At 33.7% G+C, this 14,393-nt stretch overlaps 1 protein-coding gene across 1 annotated transcript; it reads right to left on the bottom strand.

The window, feature by feature from the left end:
• Nucleotides 1–2,867: 2,867 nt before the first annotated feature.
• LOC113749906 (uncharacterized protein At4g08330, chloroplastic) lies at nucleotides 2,868–9,753 on the bottom strand. Its single transcript, XM_027293780.1, has 2 exons — nucleotides 9,493–9,753; nucleotides 2,868–3,422 (listed from the first exon to the last, which is right to left on the bottom strand). The coding sequence occupies exons 1-2, from the start codon at nucleotides 9,567–9,569 to the stop codon at nucleotides 3,038–3,040; spliced, it is 462 nt and encodes a 153-aa protein (XP_027149581.1). The 5' UTR covers nucleotides 9,570–9,753; the 3' UTR covers nucleotides 2,868–3,037.
• Between the last annotated feature and the right edge of the window lie 4,640 nt (nucleotides 9,754–14,393).

Below are 14,393 nucleotides of genomic sequence, written 5' to 3'. Positions count from 1 at the left end.
TTAATTAGTTTAATTTGACAATTTTACCCTTATATCCTTTCATTCAAAAAAGAAATAGAATTTATGATTTAATTAGTTTAAAATTGTTAGGTATGAAAATGACAATATTTATTTTTAAATCAAATTAATATAAAAAATGAAATATATTATATGAGGAGTATGGAGAAGATGTGAAAGTCATTAAAAAGGGAGAAAAGAGAAACTAAAAACCGTTAGATAGAGCATATTAGGTTGTTTAATTAGATAAGAATTTTGAACATAATTAACAAACAAGAATAGATTTGGTAGATAGGATAAGGTAGTTGAAGTAGTTCTATTGATTCTTATCAGAATTAAGCATTCAGTTAGGATTCTTGTGCTGAAAAAAATATACACAAGTTCAGCAGATAAATTTTCATTTATCAAACACTCAAAATATCTGAATATCTGAAATGGTTCAGTTTCAGCACTTTTTTATATTATCAAACAGACCCTAAGTTCATCAGTAATTAGAGCTAGATGACAGATTTGAAGGGATTATGGATCTTCTGCGGTTTGATTACAGATTTGATTTCTTTTTTTTTTTTTAGCCTATCCTTTATTATTATTATTATTAAAAAGGAAGACTCCACACCTCATGCGGAAGTGAGAGTTGAACCAAAAATCTTATGATCACCTACCTAAGATCCATATTAATAAGTTAGATCCTGGGACCTTCTCAATTTCTTCATTCAATCAAAATTAATAGAATTATAGCTTTTTCTTGAATAAATTATATTGTCTTACTAGCTTAGATTTTTCCATGATTTGAAACGTGAAGCTAAACAAAATTCTCTCGAGTGCTTAAGAAATAAGACGGGTTATATCGGAACCAAAAATTTCAAAAAGTCAACCGGATAAAATCTTTAAAAATTTGTTTTACTTTAAAATTCAATAACTAATACATTTCATTCATTTAATTTCTCTTTAAATTATTATACATTTTCAAGATCTTTAAAGTGTTTGGGACGCGTAGAGCATCAAACAGTTAGATGACTGTCTCCATTTTCCTTGCAACTCATTTGGATTTTCGGGTGCCTGAATATTTGCCATCTTTGAAAAGGCGAAGCATAATTTTCATTCTTTTTATTTCTATTTCTTGTTTTGAAAAAAAAAAATTCCTAGCAGGAGAAGGATGGGATTTAAGAAGTGAAGAGGGGAAGGGGAATTAGAATTGAGTACTCCTAATGTTTCATCTTTAACCATTAGTCCCTTGTTTATTTTACATCATCTTACTCTAATTTTTCAGAATTTGAATTGTGAAAGTTAAAAAGGAAGTTCATTGGACAACAACTAACTCCACACTAGCAATCATTCCGAGAAACAACTCTTTGGGTCCAAGGAAATATAGACCCTGTTTGCCACTTGAGTTTTACACCAATTGAACTGTCTACTACAAGTTTTTTAAAAACTTTAACTACAGTAATCTCAAAAAACTTTTCAAAGTTTTTAAACTATACACTGCAAAATAATTCAAAAATTTACATATTTCAAAAAAATTTTAAAAAAATTTCTACAGTGAACTACAGTAAAATTTTAGACAAACACCCAAAAAACTCACTTGTCAAACGGGGCCATATACTCAAGTTAGAGGGGTAAAAGTCGATCAGTCTAATAATTTTAGGGCCAACCAGATTTTTTACCCATTTTGCAATTTAATAAATGGGGAACATTACCTTATGAAGACTGAAGTGTCCTGTTACAAGTTCAAGGGCAAAAATACGCACTTAATAGTTAGAGAGTTAAAAATCAACCACTTAATAATTCGAGGACCATCCAGAATTTTTTTGGCCTATTTTGCAATTTCACAAATGGGAAACATAGTAGTCACATTGTGAAGTTTTGGCACAAGGTCATTGATTATGGACTCTTTGTTGCAAGATGTGCCACAATACCGTTACTTGCTGTTCATGATCTATTTTTTTTTAATCCAATACTAGAGCTAGGTTACAACAAATTTGAAGAAAATTTTCACGATTAAGTAGACTATATGAAAATAGGATCAATCTAACAGTACATACACTATCGGGTTTGAATGCGTGGTACATGTGCAGAATTTGGATTAAAATTCATATTGACATTAGTTGTCATGCATCCAAATTAAATAGTATATTAACAACCATTTGGATTAACCTAATGGTTAGGAGAGGACACTTAGAGCTCTCCCACTATTAGATTCAGGAATCCAAATTAAATAGTATATAGACGACCATTTGGATTAACCTAATGGTTAGGAGAGGACTCTTAGAGCTCTCCCACTGTTAGATTCAGGGTTCAAATCCTGAATTTTGCAATTAAGGGTGAGAAGGGTTGTATGGATCGGTGGGAGGTAAAAAAAAAAAAAAAAAGCCTAGTAGTTGAGGGTGGGAAGGATTGTAGGGACGATTTTTAAGGAAAGGGTTGAGTTTGGGAAGGGACTAAAAAACATGCCCAAAGCTTGCCGCCATTGGTGCGTGCCCACTAAAATTGGTGCCACCATGCAGTATTCAGCAAAACTAAAACTGCGCTAAACACAACGGAACAGGTGGCTTTGAGTTTATATAGGCATACTAAACTCTTGAATCTGCCCAGCACCTGAACCCCTCAAGTTACCACATTGCTAGTGGAATAACTATATTGGCCCAATTTCAGGAGCTGTTGAGTTTTTATAGACATATTATTGTACCTATGTTAAGATCATGAAGAAAAGGACAACCTAAAACTTAATTTGATAGCCACTCTTTTATGAAATTTTCAAAAAGATTGCCATACAATTCAACTCTGCAAAATGCATGTCAAAATGAAGTTTTTTCAACTTAAATGTAATTTATACAACAAAACATGCAAAGGGACAAGTACAATTGAATACGGAATCCCAAAAAACTCCATTAGTTTTGCTGTGCTTTTATACGTTAAACAATTGTCAACGAATATACAGAAACTGATATATAAATGTTGCCTGACAAAAATGTGTACAAACTGCAGAATAAGAGAAGGGTTTCCCACTGTACAGATTTACGCGAATTTGTGAGAACATACATCACAAAACAGGAGTAACAGCTTGAACTGAAGATGGTTGCAAGCAGCGGATTCTGATGTCATACTTTCTTTGGCTAGAGCTTTCACTGTTGGAGGAAAAATCCGATTCGTTTGTTACAAGAGCGGCATTATCTTCATAAGCATCTCCAATGTGATTACCACAGTTACGGCACAGCAGTTTCATTTTCCGGTGGAGCAAACCCCATGAGTGCTTGAAGATAAAATTGGGTACACACTTTAACACTTCAACTTGAGTAAATCTGGATTCATCGATGTAGAAGAAGGATATTATCCCTTTCTTTATGGATTTATCATACTTTGATCCGATTTTGGAGGTATTGCGGCTGGAAGAGCTCAAGTTCAGCTCATAGCCACAAGAGCCACAGCTGCACAACAAACTATCTTGTAAGTGCAGTGTTTGAAGACCATCAGATAGGACATGGAATACTTTCAAGAAAAGGAAAGAAAGGACAAAATAAAAAAGCATGCTAACAAATTCCAGCTGCATTTAAAACAGAATCTTCGATTCTATAAAAGAGACCACCATACTTACAAACCTCAGCACTTTCAGGACTATATGTACGTGTATACAACATTGGCTACAAAAATTTCAGGAAAACACAGTAAATTCCATTAGGGAGAGTACCAAGAGAAACAGAAAAAATGGAAAAATTGGTTCAAATAAGACACATTTACAAGGTTTCCATATGTTAAAATAGATTTATTTTGAAGCTTCCAAAAAGTGCACCACCATGTCTTGCTTCAGACAGAAATCACCATTGGGCTTCATGATGTTCTTCTCTTAGAAAATGACATAATCAGACATTCCAAAATGCTAAGTTTCTAACCCCATGCTCAAAAAGCCAACATCAAGCATAAAGGCTGGGTCCTAAAGATATTCTTACAACTGACAGTTCTTACATTTGACAAGTCCACATGCACTCTGGTAGCTGCAGATCAAAGGAGGATTTTCCCCATCCATATGATCAACGTACCTGACATGGCTCTCCCCACGAAATAAGATATTCATTTTTAGACCTTTCAAAACCCAAAGTTGCATAGTTGCCTGCTAACCTACCTCATCATCTTATTACTCTACTGATCAAATAAACAAGTTCTCGCCACAATCTACACAGCACTTCTCTAAGTGCTTAATAGCATGTCCACAGCCTTGAATAAGTTCTCTCTTTCCTCACTACAAGACACACTCCAACCTAAATCCCAGCTAAGATACCCCTCTGACTGACCAGCATAACCCCAAGTAAAACAAGTTCAAATGTCTGTTGTGAATTGACAGCAAGATTATCCAAACACTCATAGACAGATGTTTGACACTTTTTTAACCGTGAAAGACATGTAGGAAGTAGGATGTCTTTCAAATTTGTGTGGATTTCTTTCAAAGATATAATTTGATTTGAAAGTCAAATTAAAGTTCCTCTAACAAAAAATCATATCAAGAAGTTGAAAAAAGTAGCTTGGTACGAAATACGACATCTAAAATGAAAAGACACGAAAACTTGAAGCAATAGCAGGAACTATCTTATACACAAATATTCAACCTCTATCCAAGTTTTTTTACTTTCACTAGATGATTATTTCAAAGGTCAACAATAAGAAAAAGGAATAAAATTTGTAGGACACTATCAGGCATTCCAATTCAAAGTTATTTTTTGTTTCAGACATTCATTGAAGCATTATCAGACATTGAGAAGGAGAAGAAAGATACAATAGCTTTACAGCTATACGTGTGGTATTAATTGTGTAATTGGAGCTTGCAAGAGATAAAATCAATTTTCAAGGCAGAAATAAAGCATCAAGAAAGAAATATCACAGTGGAGAGAACCAGGTATTGGTGCAACTGTATCAAAGCTGAGTTCTTTGATAAGAATTTTATTACAAGCATGAGAAGTTCATCAATTTAATAAGATTTCTAACATAGTAAAAGCAATAGAAAAGTTAAAACACAATCTGCAGTTTCACTCTTCAAGAGAAAAGATAATGAAAATGTGGAATCCAATCAAAATTCCTCAAACAAATCTAGAAGAACTGTGATATTGGTAAAAGAGAGAATTGACAAAATTGGTAACAAGTTATTGAATCTAACATTCATTTATTCGATCCCTATACTCCTAAAATCTCCCTGTGAAAAACATTTACCACCTTTGCAAATATAACAGTCTTCATTAAGTTCAATTAAGGCCGCATTCCTCATTGAAGGGTATATATTTGACATGTGAAAGATGTGTCTAGACCTAAAGAAAAAATTAAAAATGAGAAGATCCATCCAGAGTTTACATCTCAGAAAGAAATAAAATTGCACAATCTTCACGGAACCGAAAGTCTTTAGATTCATAAGCAAAGTGTGCCACAAAGTCCAAGCCTTAGAGACTAATTGGTCAATTGACTACTTCAAGCTAGGTTAGCTTTCCTTGTTGCTAGAGCAATTTGTCTACTTCAAGCTTTATTAAGAGTATAGTCCTTGTGACTAACTCTAGAAATCAAATGCTTAGAGTAAAGAACTTTGAATTAGGTGGTCAATCTCATGTAAACTAGATATTACTTCACATTTACGCAATACCAACTAGCGGCCGTATACATTGTACACCTACATAAAAGGTTATCTAACTCATCAATTAAAGAGGACTATATTGCAGAAAGAACAGTCAGTTTCCATATTTGGTATAATACCAATCTCCAAAGAGTGAGGTGTGCATCCAAGTAAACCCAGGGTGTGATTAATATGAACCCACTGTTCTGTTACCATATACCACATTACTCTCTTTGACTTGAAATTTCAACCCAACATCCAAAACTACAGAATTGAAGAAGAAGCATTGCATAAAATACAGGCTATATAACCATGTAATACACAATTAATGAGTCAAATTTATTCATGCAACACTGAAATAACACCCAAGAGCAATAGAGCAATTTACCAAGGAAGGAGCACCACTCAAATAAAACATGTAGGAAAACACAATTCACCCCTCAGAAATATAAGACCAACAAATTCAAATGCTAAGGGCATTATCAAAATCAGTTGCAATGTGTAAAGGTAACTTAGCATTGATGGCATAGTTTCCATTACAAAACTTGGATATTGAAGAACTTTGTTCCATTTCAAGACCTAGGTAATTACTCCAGTCCTCCATTTCAGGGCATCTAACACATTCACTCTAATTGTACATAGGAAAGACCTTTAAAACATCAATACCGCACTAATGCATAGCCTAGTCGAACTTGCACAATCAAAAGTATTACTACAGTTACCACAAGTCACTTGTTTTTGTTTATTTCATTATAATTTGTAACCAGAAGATAAAATCAGACACTCATTAATGTGCTACCACAAAGAGTAAAGTTAATTTAGTAGTTTTATTGATTCTTATCTGTTATTGTTATCTTGCTTCTCTAATTCAGAATCTAAGTGGGTAAACTGTGGGTTTCTAATGATGAAGGGTTAAAAAACAAAGAATAGCATCAGTATAGCCACATCAATTTGGCCTTTTATGAATGTAAAAGGAACTTCAAAAGTTGGAGAACCTTATCCTTCAAGAGTCAATTTCAGAAGAGAAAAATACGCAATTAGGAGGCTAAGGTGGAGATCTGCCCTCAACAATTCCAAAAGCATTGTGGCTATCTAACTACAGCACACCAACCACATTGCTCACAAAGCTTTTGACGGGGTTAATGTTCACAGCTTGTGTACATTTCCTGTTAATGGGCAGTGCGCACTAATCTAATTAGGTTTTGTAGAAATTTCTACCTGTTTGTGCTCAAGATTTTGACAAAAAGTGTTTATTTTATGTACATGCATATAAAAAGATAAACTTCCAAATAACTCCACCTTTATGAGTACAATATCACCAAACTAGCGACATCTCAAGCCTACTAGAAAGGTCTTACAAAATTGCTGTTGTCAATAGCATTGACAGCAGAATAGCGACGTCTCAATATCACCAAAACAGCATTGTCAATAACTGTACAATATCACCAAAATAGCGACGTCTCAAGCCTACTGGAAAGGTCTTTCAAAATTGCTGCTGTCAATAGTGTTGAGTGACACCTCATCTCATACTAATTGAATAATTACTTAAATCATGAGCAATTATTTGAACAGGTTGAGAATTAAAAGGCTTCCAGGCCTAGCACCAAGTAAAACACATTATGAGTTTTTAAAACTCCAGTCTTCCAGTAAATGAAGTTAAAAACATCAGTCTGCTTATAAATGAGGTTTCTGGAGGAAATTAGTAATGCTTAATAAGATCTTGTTAGCTGACCCTATGAGGTTTTCCATGAAATCTCCACTCTTGCTGGGCATTTGAGAAGTACTTCTATGAGATTGCTACAACGAGAAAAATTGAAATTATAAATTTAGGCCTCCAACATTGTCAAGGCTTTCCCAGCATAACTCTTGCACATGGTTTAATTAATCCTGTGAACAACTAAGGGAAAGACATCAAAGTTTGGCTCCAGGGTGCCAGCAATTACATGCTGCTCTGGAATTAGATCTGCCATTTGATATAATCCCAAAGCATGCTTACAGTTATTATAGTACGTCAACTAATTCAAGTAGGACGGACCTGAAGTCTTAAGAGCTACAACAAAATTACACCCTTCAACGTGTAGGTCTGTAGCTAAAACCATTGTAAGACACCAAATGTTCTTCAGAGGTAGGGAAGAAGCTGAGATCTAAACAGGAATAACAGATAAACAATCTTCCACATTTACTTACAGCCATTGCATTGCATTAAATATTTCCTCAACAAGTGGGTGCTGAGTGTTGACCCAAGCAACTAAGAGCACGATAAACACCTATCTTCTACACAGGCTGAAAACCATCCACTTATGGTAAACTTTGACAACTATAATAATTTATTTAAAATGTTGTGCAAGGAACTTGGAAACTCAGGCATTTAGTTTTAATAGGGTTAAAAGTCAAAAGTGGTCAAAAGAATATAGTATGATTGGGAGTTCAGCCAATTCTGCACTCCGTGCTCTTAGATTACAATGGAAGGCCTGGTAAAACATGCAGGAAACTGCAATAATTGTTCCAATCTAACGTTCCTGCTTGGCAGCACTGGCTTGCTTACAGTGATCTTGCAAAGTCAGACTGTCTATGGAGCTAAGCAAATATATGCTAGTACATTTCCTAGCCACTGGAACTAGAGGAGCAGCTTGGAAAAAATGCAAGGGATTCCATTAATGCTGCTGCAGTGAAGCGTGGGAATACTTTGCACAAATATACATCTAGACATGGGGCGTTCAAAAGAAGAAATTTCACAATAACAGCAAGCATGACAGTATCTTCCTACTTCTTTAGAATCTCCATGGGCAGACAAGCTTGTACCTGATACTTGAACCATTAAGGCTCCATCACCACCTGATTCATTGAAAAACTATTGTAGGACTCCTTAAAGATACAGTGAAATGAACTCTACAGAATTAGAAGATCTTGAGCCAAAATTGGAAAATATTCAGGGTAGATACCTACACCTACATCTTCCAAAATCATTTTCATCCCTTGGGTGTTGTTAAACAACATCAAAGGAAGAATGAACTCAGGAATATGTTAAAGTTTCAGAATTTTACAAGGACCAAACTTCAAGAATATTCCATTCTCTGGCCAAGATAGCCCTTCATCACAAACACAGGAGAGTAAAAGGAAAACATATAACATGGAGGATGAGCATAAATTACGGGAACTCGCTGGCATTTCACAAAAGTATCAACTAGAATGTAAAATGAGAATAGTACTTCTAAAAGTAATAACTAAAAATACTTCAAATCAACTAAAAGCCAAGGACGGCAATAGACTAACACATTATATAGAAACTAATTGAGGAAGAACCATTATTGATGATGTAAAAGAATGTCACAGTTTTGAAATCGCCAACTAAAAGTTTTTAGAACAATTCTTGAAAGTGCGTTTAGTAAGTAAATCAATCAAATCCATTTCCAATTATTTGTCCAATCAATGCCGAATCTTCAAATAGCCCGTGTCTGCATCTGATAAACAATGCATTCAATGACAAGCAACAACCTTTTGTCAGATGACTCAGAAAACTCTGTCTCGAACATTTTCAAAATTAAATGATCACATCACAGGAAAATTGATACTTATCCAGACGATTTAGGCAACTTAATCAAGCCCAACCAGTGATAAATTTGCTTCCAAGAATAGCTAGAAGTGCTTATTGGACTGTAAAAAGAATAACAAAAATATAAAAATAAAAACTGCAGGAACAAAAGGCTGTCAAATTAAAATAAAAGAAAAAGCAATTTGCATCAATTCACAACTCATTAAACAGCTGAAACAACCTAAAAAACAATGCACCTACAACTGAAACAAGAACTCCAACTTCAATACCATATAATCAACTCCTACAATTGACTGGTACAAAACAAAATAAAATAAAAAGATTAAATCTTCTGAAAAGAGAAAAGGGTTTGAACCTGTAAGTGACATCTCTCATGGAAGAGCCAAAGGAGGGTGATTGGTGATAGTTTAGGTACCTCTTTGTGGTCTCCATAAAAGGGCTTTGTCCCTTTTGTTTTATTTCTCGTTTCTTGTTTCAGTTGATCAGAGGCTGACTCAGCTGAAGAATTGATAGTTACAGTGGATTATATGTGATTTTTATTGAAAAAAGATTTGGAGAAAGCGGATTGCAGTACTCATGTAAGGAGGAGTTGGACATGAACTGAAAAGGAATAGCAGTTGGCGTTGTGGGGTCCTGCCGTCCTGAGGTCAAATTGACTACATCATGTTTTGGGCTTTGAATGTTCTTTCCACCGTTTAGACGGGGATGTGGGACGTGGGGAGCGGGCCAAAAGGGATTGATAGCTTATTATTAATTTTTGAATTGAATTACTGTAGTTAAAGTTGGATTGAATTAACCTGTTGAGCGATATATTCGAAGAGACTTGAGTTGAGTTATACGTGATTTGTATAGTTAAAGTTGGATTGAATTAACCAGTTGAGCGACATACTCAAGAAGGCTTCAATTTAATAATTAAAATTGAGATTTTAAGAATTAAAAGTTTTGAATTCTAATTTGAGAGAGGCTTTTCTTCCATACTAATTTACATCTCATGTACTCATTAGATAGGCCCTCGCCCATTAGATTTATTTGATGCTTCTTGTAGTTTCAAGAAACATACATTGATAAAACAAAAAAGTGCGATAAAATGTTTACATTGTACAAAAGAATATATTGAAATACTTTACAAACACTTAAGAATATTAATTTTTAATTTAAAATCTAATTTAGTATTCCAAATTTTTCAATTACGAACAAGCATGTAAATAACAATATATATATATATATTTCAATTCCATAAAATTAAAATCTCTGCAGTTTGAAGGTGGAACATGCAATCATAACGACTTCTTCATACTAATATCTACAATTTGATTATGCATAATTTAGTAACAAAAACAATTCAAGAAAATAAAGGTAGTAAAATCATAAAAGGAAAGAAGAAATAGCAAAAACAACTTCAAAAAAACATAGAACTAATTAAACATTAGGGTAAATAATTTTTTTTTCTTTAGAAAGTATATCATTGCCCTTAATTTCATTATGTAGAAAGATAGTTTAAATACTTTAAAAATATTTGAATTAATGTATAAGAGTTAAGAGCATTAATGTCTATTAAATGTATAGGGTGTGGAATTAGTACGGAGGGGTGTAGATTTAACCCGTCCCACCTACTTTTCCTAATCCCTCCTCGCCGTTTTTTAAATCTCATCCCTTCCTTGTTAGAAAAAATTTTTTAAAAAAAAACCTAAGAATGGAAACATAGACCAAAATCAACAAAAATAAAGCATACACCTACTTCAAGCAATTTTGTTTTGTGTTTTTCAATGATTTTGGTCCAGTCATTGGTTCTGTTAATCTAATGCCTAGATTCAACTGTATAAACTCCTTTTTTGTTTTTTTGAGCCAGCCGTATAAACTTTAGTTTTTTTTTTCCCCAAGGCGGCAATATTATAAACTTTAGTTAAAGACGGGTACATTTGTTAAAGTTAAGAAAAATAAGGTGAACTTGATGGAGAAGCTATTTTTCATTCTCTTTTATTTTGTAAGCAAGTTTTGAAATTTGACTCAGTTAGAATGGTTGAACTCAGGACTTAGACACTTGATCCGTTTACATTTTTTGTTCGAGTTGATTAAACATTAGAATGTCTTGGAAATTTGATTAATTTCTCAATGACTTTCAAAATTTGTTAAAGGTTGGCTCGGTTGTATATTTGAATTAAAATCAGTTGAGGTTTCATCTAGTCAAACTTTTGATGTTGAGTAACCTGATTTTTTCTATTTAATTTGCAAGTTTTTCTTTTTCGAGCATCTCCTCCTTCTCTCTAAAACTCTTTTCTTCTCTTTCTCTATAGAAGTATCTCAGTCAAAATTTCCTTCATCTCTCTCATGGGAGAGAGGCTAAATCTAGTCTTTTCCCCATGAGAAGGAATACTCTCTCTAAATTTTAATTTCTCTTATTTGAATCAATTCTCTCTTAGGGTTTCCTAGTGAGAGATTCTTCTCTCTTACAATCTCCTAATAAGAGTTTTTTCTTCCATAAATTGTTCTAGTGAAAATTTTATTTTCTCTTGGGTTTTTCCTTGTGAGGGTTATTTTAGTTTTTATCTTTTTTGTGAAAGTTGAGATTTTGTAAATTTAAAATCAAATTTCTCAGATCTGCAATCTTTTTTATTATTGTCAAATCTAAATTTCTCCTTAACTTGAACTAGTTTTAATCAAATTTGACTGACATAAAACATGCATTGATGCATTGGGTTACGATGATTTATCCGAATGAAAAATATGTAGAAGCATTAATGTCATCTTTATTTGTATTGATTTCTTAGCTACATTGTATCTATTGATTTCAAATATATATGTATATGTGTCATGTTTGTTTGACGTCTTTTATGCCATTATTGCAGATTTATTAAATGAAATGATCTTTTCTATCAAAAAAATAAATCTAATCTTTTGTAAGGATTAATTACACTTTAACCTCCTAAACTCCTCCTGTTGCGCTTTTCCCCTTAAACCTAAAATCTTCTAATTGATTTTCAAGTTTTATTTTTTTTTATCAAGCTAATATTTTTGTTAGGGTTAATTACACCTTAACCCCTGAAACTCCTCTCTAGTTGCACTTCTTTCCTCTTAAACCTAAAATATACACACTTTGCCCTTTCAGAAAGTTTGTCAACTCAAAAGAAGTATGAAAATTCTCAATTTTATTGTGACATGACAAACGTGACCTTAAAAAAATTACTTTCAGACATCTTATCTTTTGGTGCATAACAAAATTTCTCAGTTTCTCTCCCAACTTTTCCAAATAATACCAATTCCTTGTGATCTCAATTTATATTCTTTTATGTTCTCTCTTTCATTTCCTTATTTTTCATCGCATCTGTATTGCAATTTTCAATCTATTTCTACATATTTTAGCTTCAAGCCACATGAAAAATCTATAATAACTCTCATTCTGCATTCGAATACATCTCTATTAGAATTATTTCGTTTAAACAAACAGTACCAAGACAAATAAAAAAAAACCCAAAAAAAAGTGCTTACCTTATAGTTTGAATTACTAATGAACCATCTCCCAAGTTTTTTTTTTTTTTTTTTTAAATCGTGAAATAAGTAATGGTCCTTCAATGCGACTTTTGCATTTTCTGCAGTAATGCTTGATGATCGTAAACATGAATTTCAATTGCATTGGTCAAGTTGTATTTTCTCCCCTTTGATTGTTAGCTCGTCAGCAATAGAATCCTTTTTCTTGTTGCTAGCATATCATGTTTGCAAACAGAATCCGTGAAAAATGTAGCTGTTTGTGACATTGGGGGCAATTGCTACAAAAGGAATACAATGGCAATGAATTTGGTCTGGGGACTTCAAGGAAAAAAAATGTGGAGAATAAATAACTACTAACTTGTCAAAATGTTTAAAAAAAAAGTATTACACCTAAAAAATTTATCACACTTTGCCCCCTCTAAATGTTGAGGTAACTTATTTTTAAATTTAGAAGAGGAAAAATATTTATTAAATCGGAAAAAGGGCATAATTGTAAACTACAAATAACTCACTTTTTTTTTTTATGGAGTTAAGATTTTCAAAGTTGATTAATCTTTATAGAGGTGAAGTGTATATTTTTAAAAGTTGAGGATGGTAATGTGACTATCCACAAATTTCAGGAGGCAAAGTGTTATTAATCCAAAAGTTCAAACCCTCACTTCTCAAGTGTATATTTTTAAAAGTTGAGGATGGCAATGTGACTATCCCCATATTTCAGGAGGCAAAGTGTTATTAATCCAAAAGTTCAAATCCTCACTTCTCATTTCCTTTTCTTAAATCTTGCTCCTCCGTTGGTTAAAAAGAAAAAATGTAAAAAGTTTCAATAATTTCTGTAACAGAAGGGTGTCGCGCCCCACTTTTTGAATGAATGATGTGTGTGTGTGAGTGTGTAGTGAAATGTGAACGTGTGTAAATAAAAAGTAAAAGGCCATGGGACTTGAGAATGCGACGATTTGGCCAAACAAAGTTCAAAAGGGGGTTTTTAATGAAAAAATGGAGTCGCCACTTGGTATAGAGTTAGGGTGTACCAAGTCACCCAAAAAGAAATTTTCTAAAGGAAAGATAGAAAGAAACCCCTTTTGAACGACTCCTAGTCCACGTAAACCAATGAAAAAGGTTCGGGAGTCACATTTGACGAAGGGGAAGGCAAGGATAAAAACCCAAGGCACCCCTTCGACCTAGCCAAGGCTAGTTGCGTGATTTAAACCAATTTTTCCTAATTTCTCTACCCAAGGTATGTATAGCGTGTTGGATATGACTATATGAATGCAAGAACCTAGACCTAGGGGACATGGGGGAAATTTCTCTTCAAAGGGTGAGTGGTGCCAATCACATTAATTGTGAAGCCCAATAATGATCCTTTGGAGAGGTCACATAATCCTAAATGACATAAAAATGAGTGGAATGCATGCCATGTGAAAGTGTGAGTTTGTGAAGTGAGAAGAACGATAAAAGTAATAAGATAAGAGTGAAGGTGTGCAAATGTAGATGAAAGTACTCGTGTGCGAGTGAAGATAAAATGTTCGTGTGCAAGTGAAGATAAAAGTGTTCGTGTGCAAGTGAAAGTGATAAAAAGGTGCATGTGTGCAAATGAGGCAAAAGTGAAAGTGTGATGATAAAGTGGATTGAGAATGCATGAGCCTAGGGAATTCATGCATATTGGGTACGGGGAGACCTAAATTGTGACTTGATTTTCCCTTTGATTAGAAGGCGAAACTAGCGTGCTAAGGCTATCGAGTAGCCACACTCGCTCGTTTCCCTTATCGGAAG

This window comes from Coffea eugenioides, chromosome 10 (assembly GCF_003713205.1).
Source record: "Coffea eugenioides isolate CCC68of chromosome 10, Ceug_1.0, whole genome shotgun sequence".
Classification (NCBI taxonomy): domain Eukaryota; kingdom Viridiplantae; phylum Streptophyta; class Magnoliopsida; order Gentianales; family Rubiaceae; genus Coffea; species Coffea eugenioides.
The sequence above is the reverse complement of the archived record's forward strand: the minus strand, read 5'-3'. Positions and strand labels throughout refer to the sequence as shown.

What these genes read in the sequence shown, in the direction of transcription:
- LOC113749906 (XM_027293780.1), bottom strand. Translation starts at nt 9,569, where the DNA reads ATGGAGACCACAAAGAGGTACCTAAACTATCACCAATCACCCTCCTTT. An exon ending in ATGAGAGATGTCACTTACAG is followed by an intron (nt 3,423 to 9,492) that starts GTTCAAACCCTT and finishes TTTGTTGTGCAG; the next exon opens with CTGTGGCTCTTGTGGCTATG.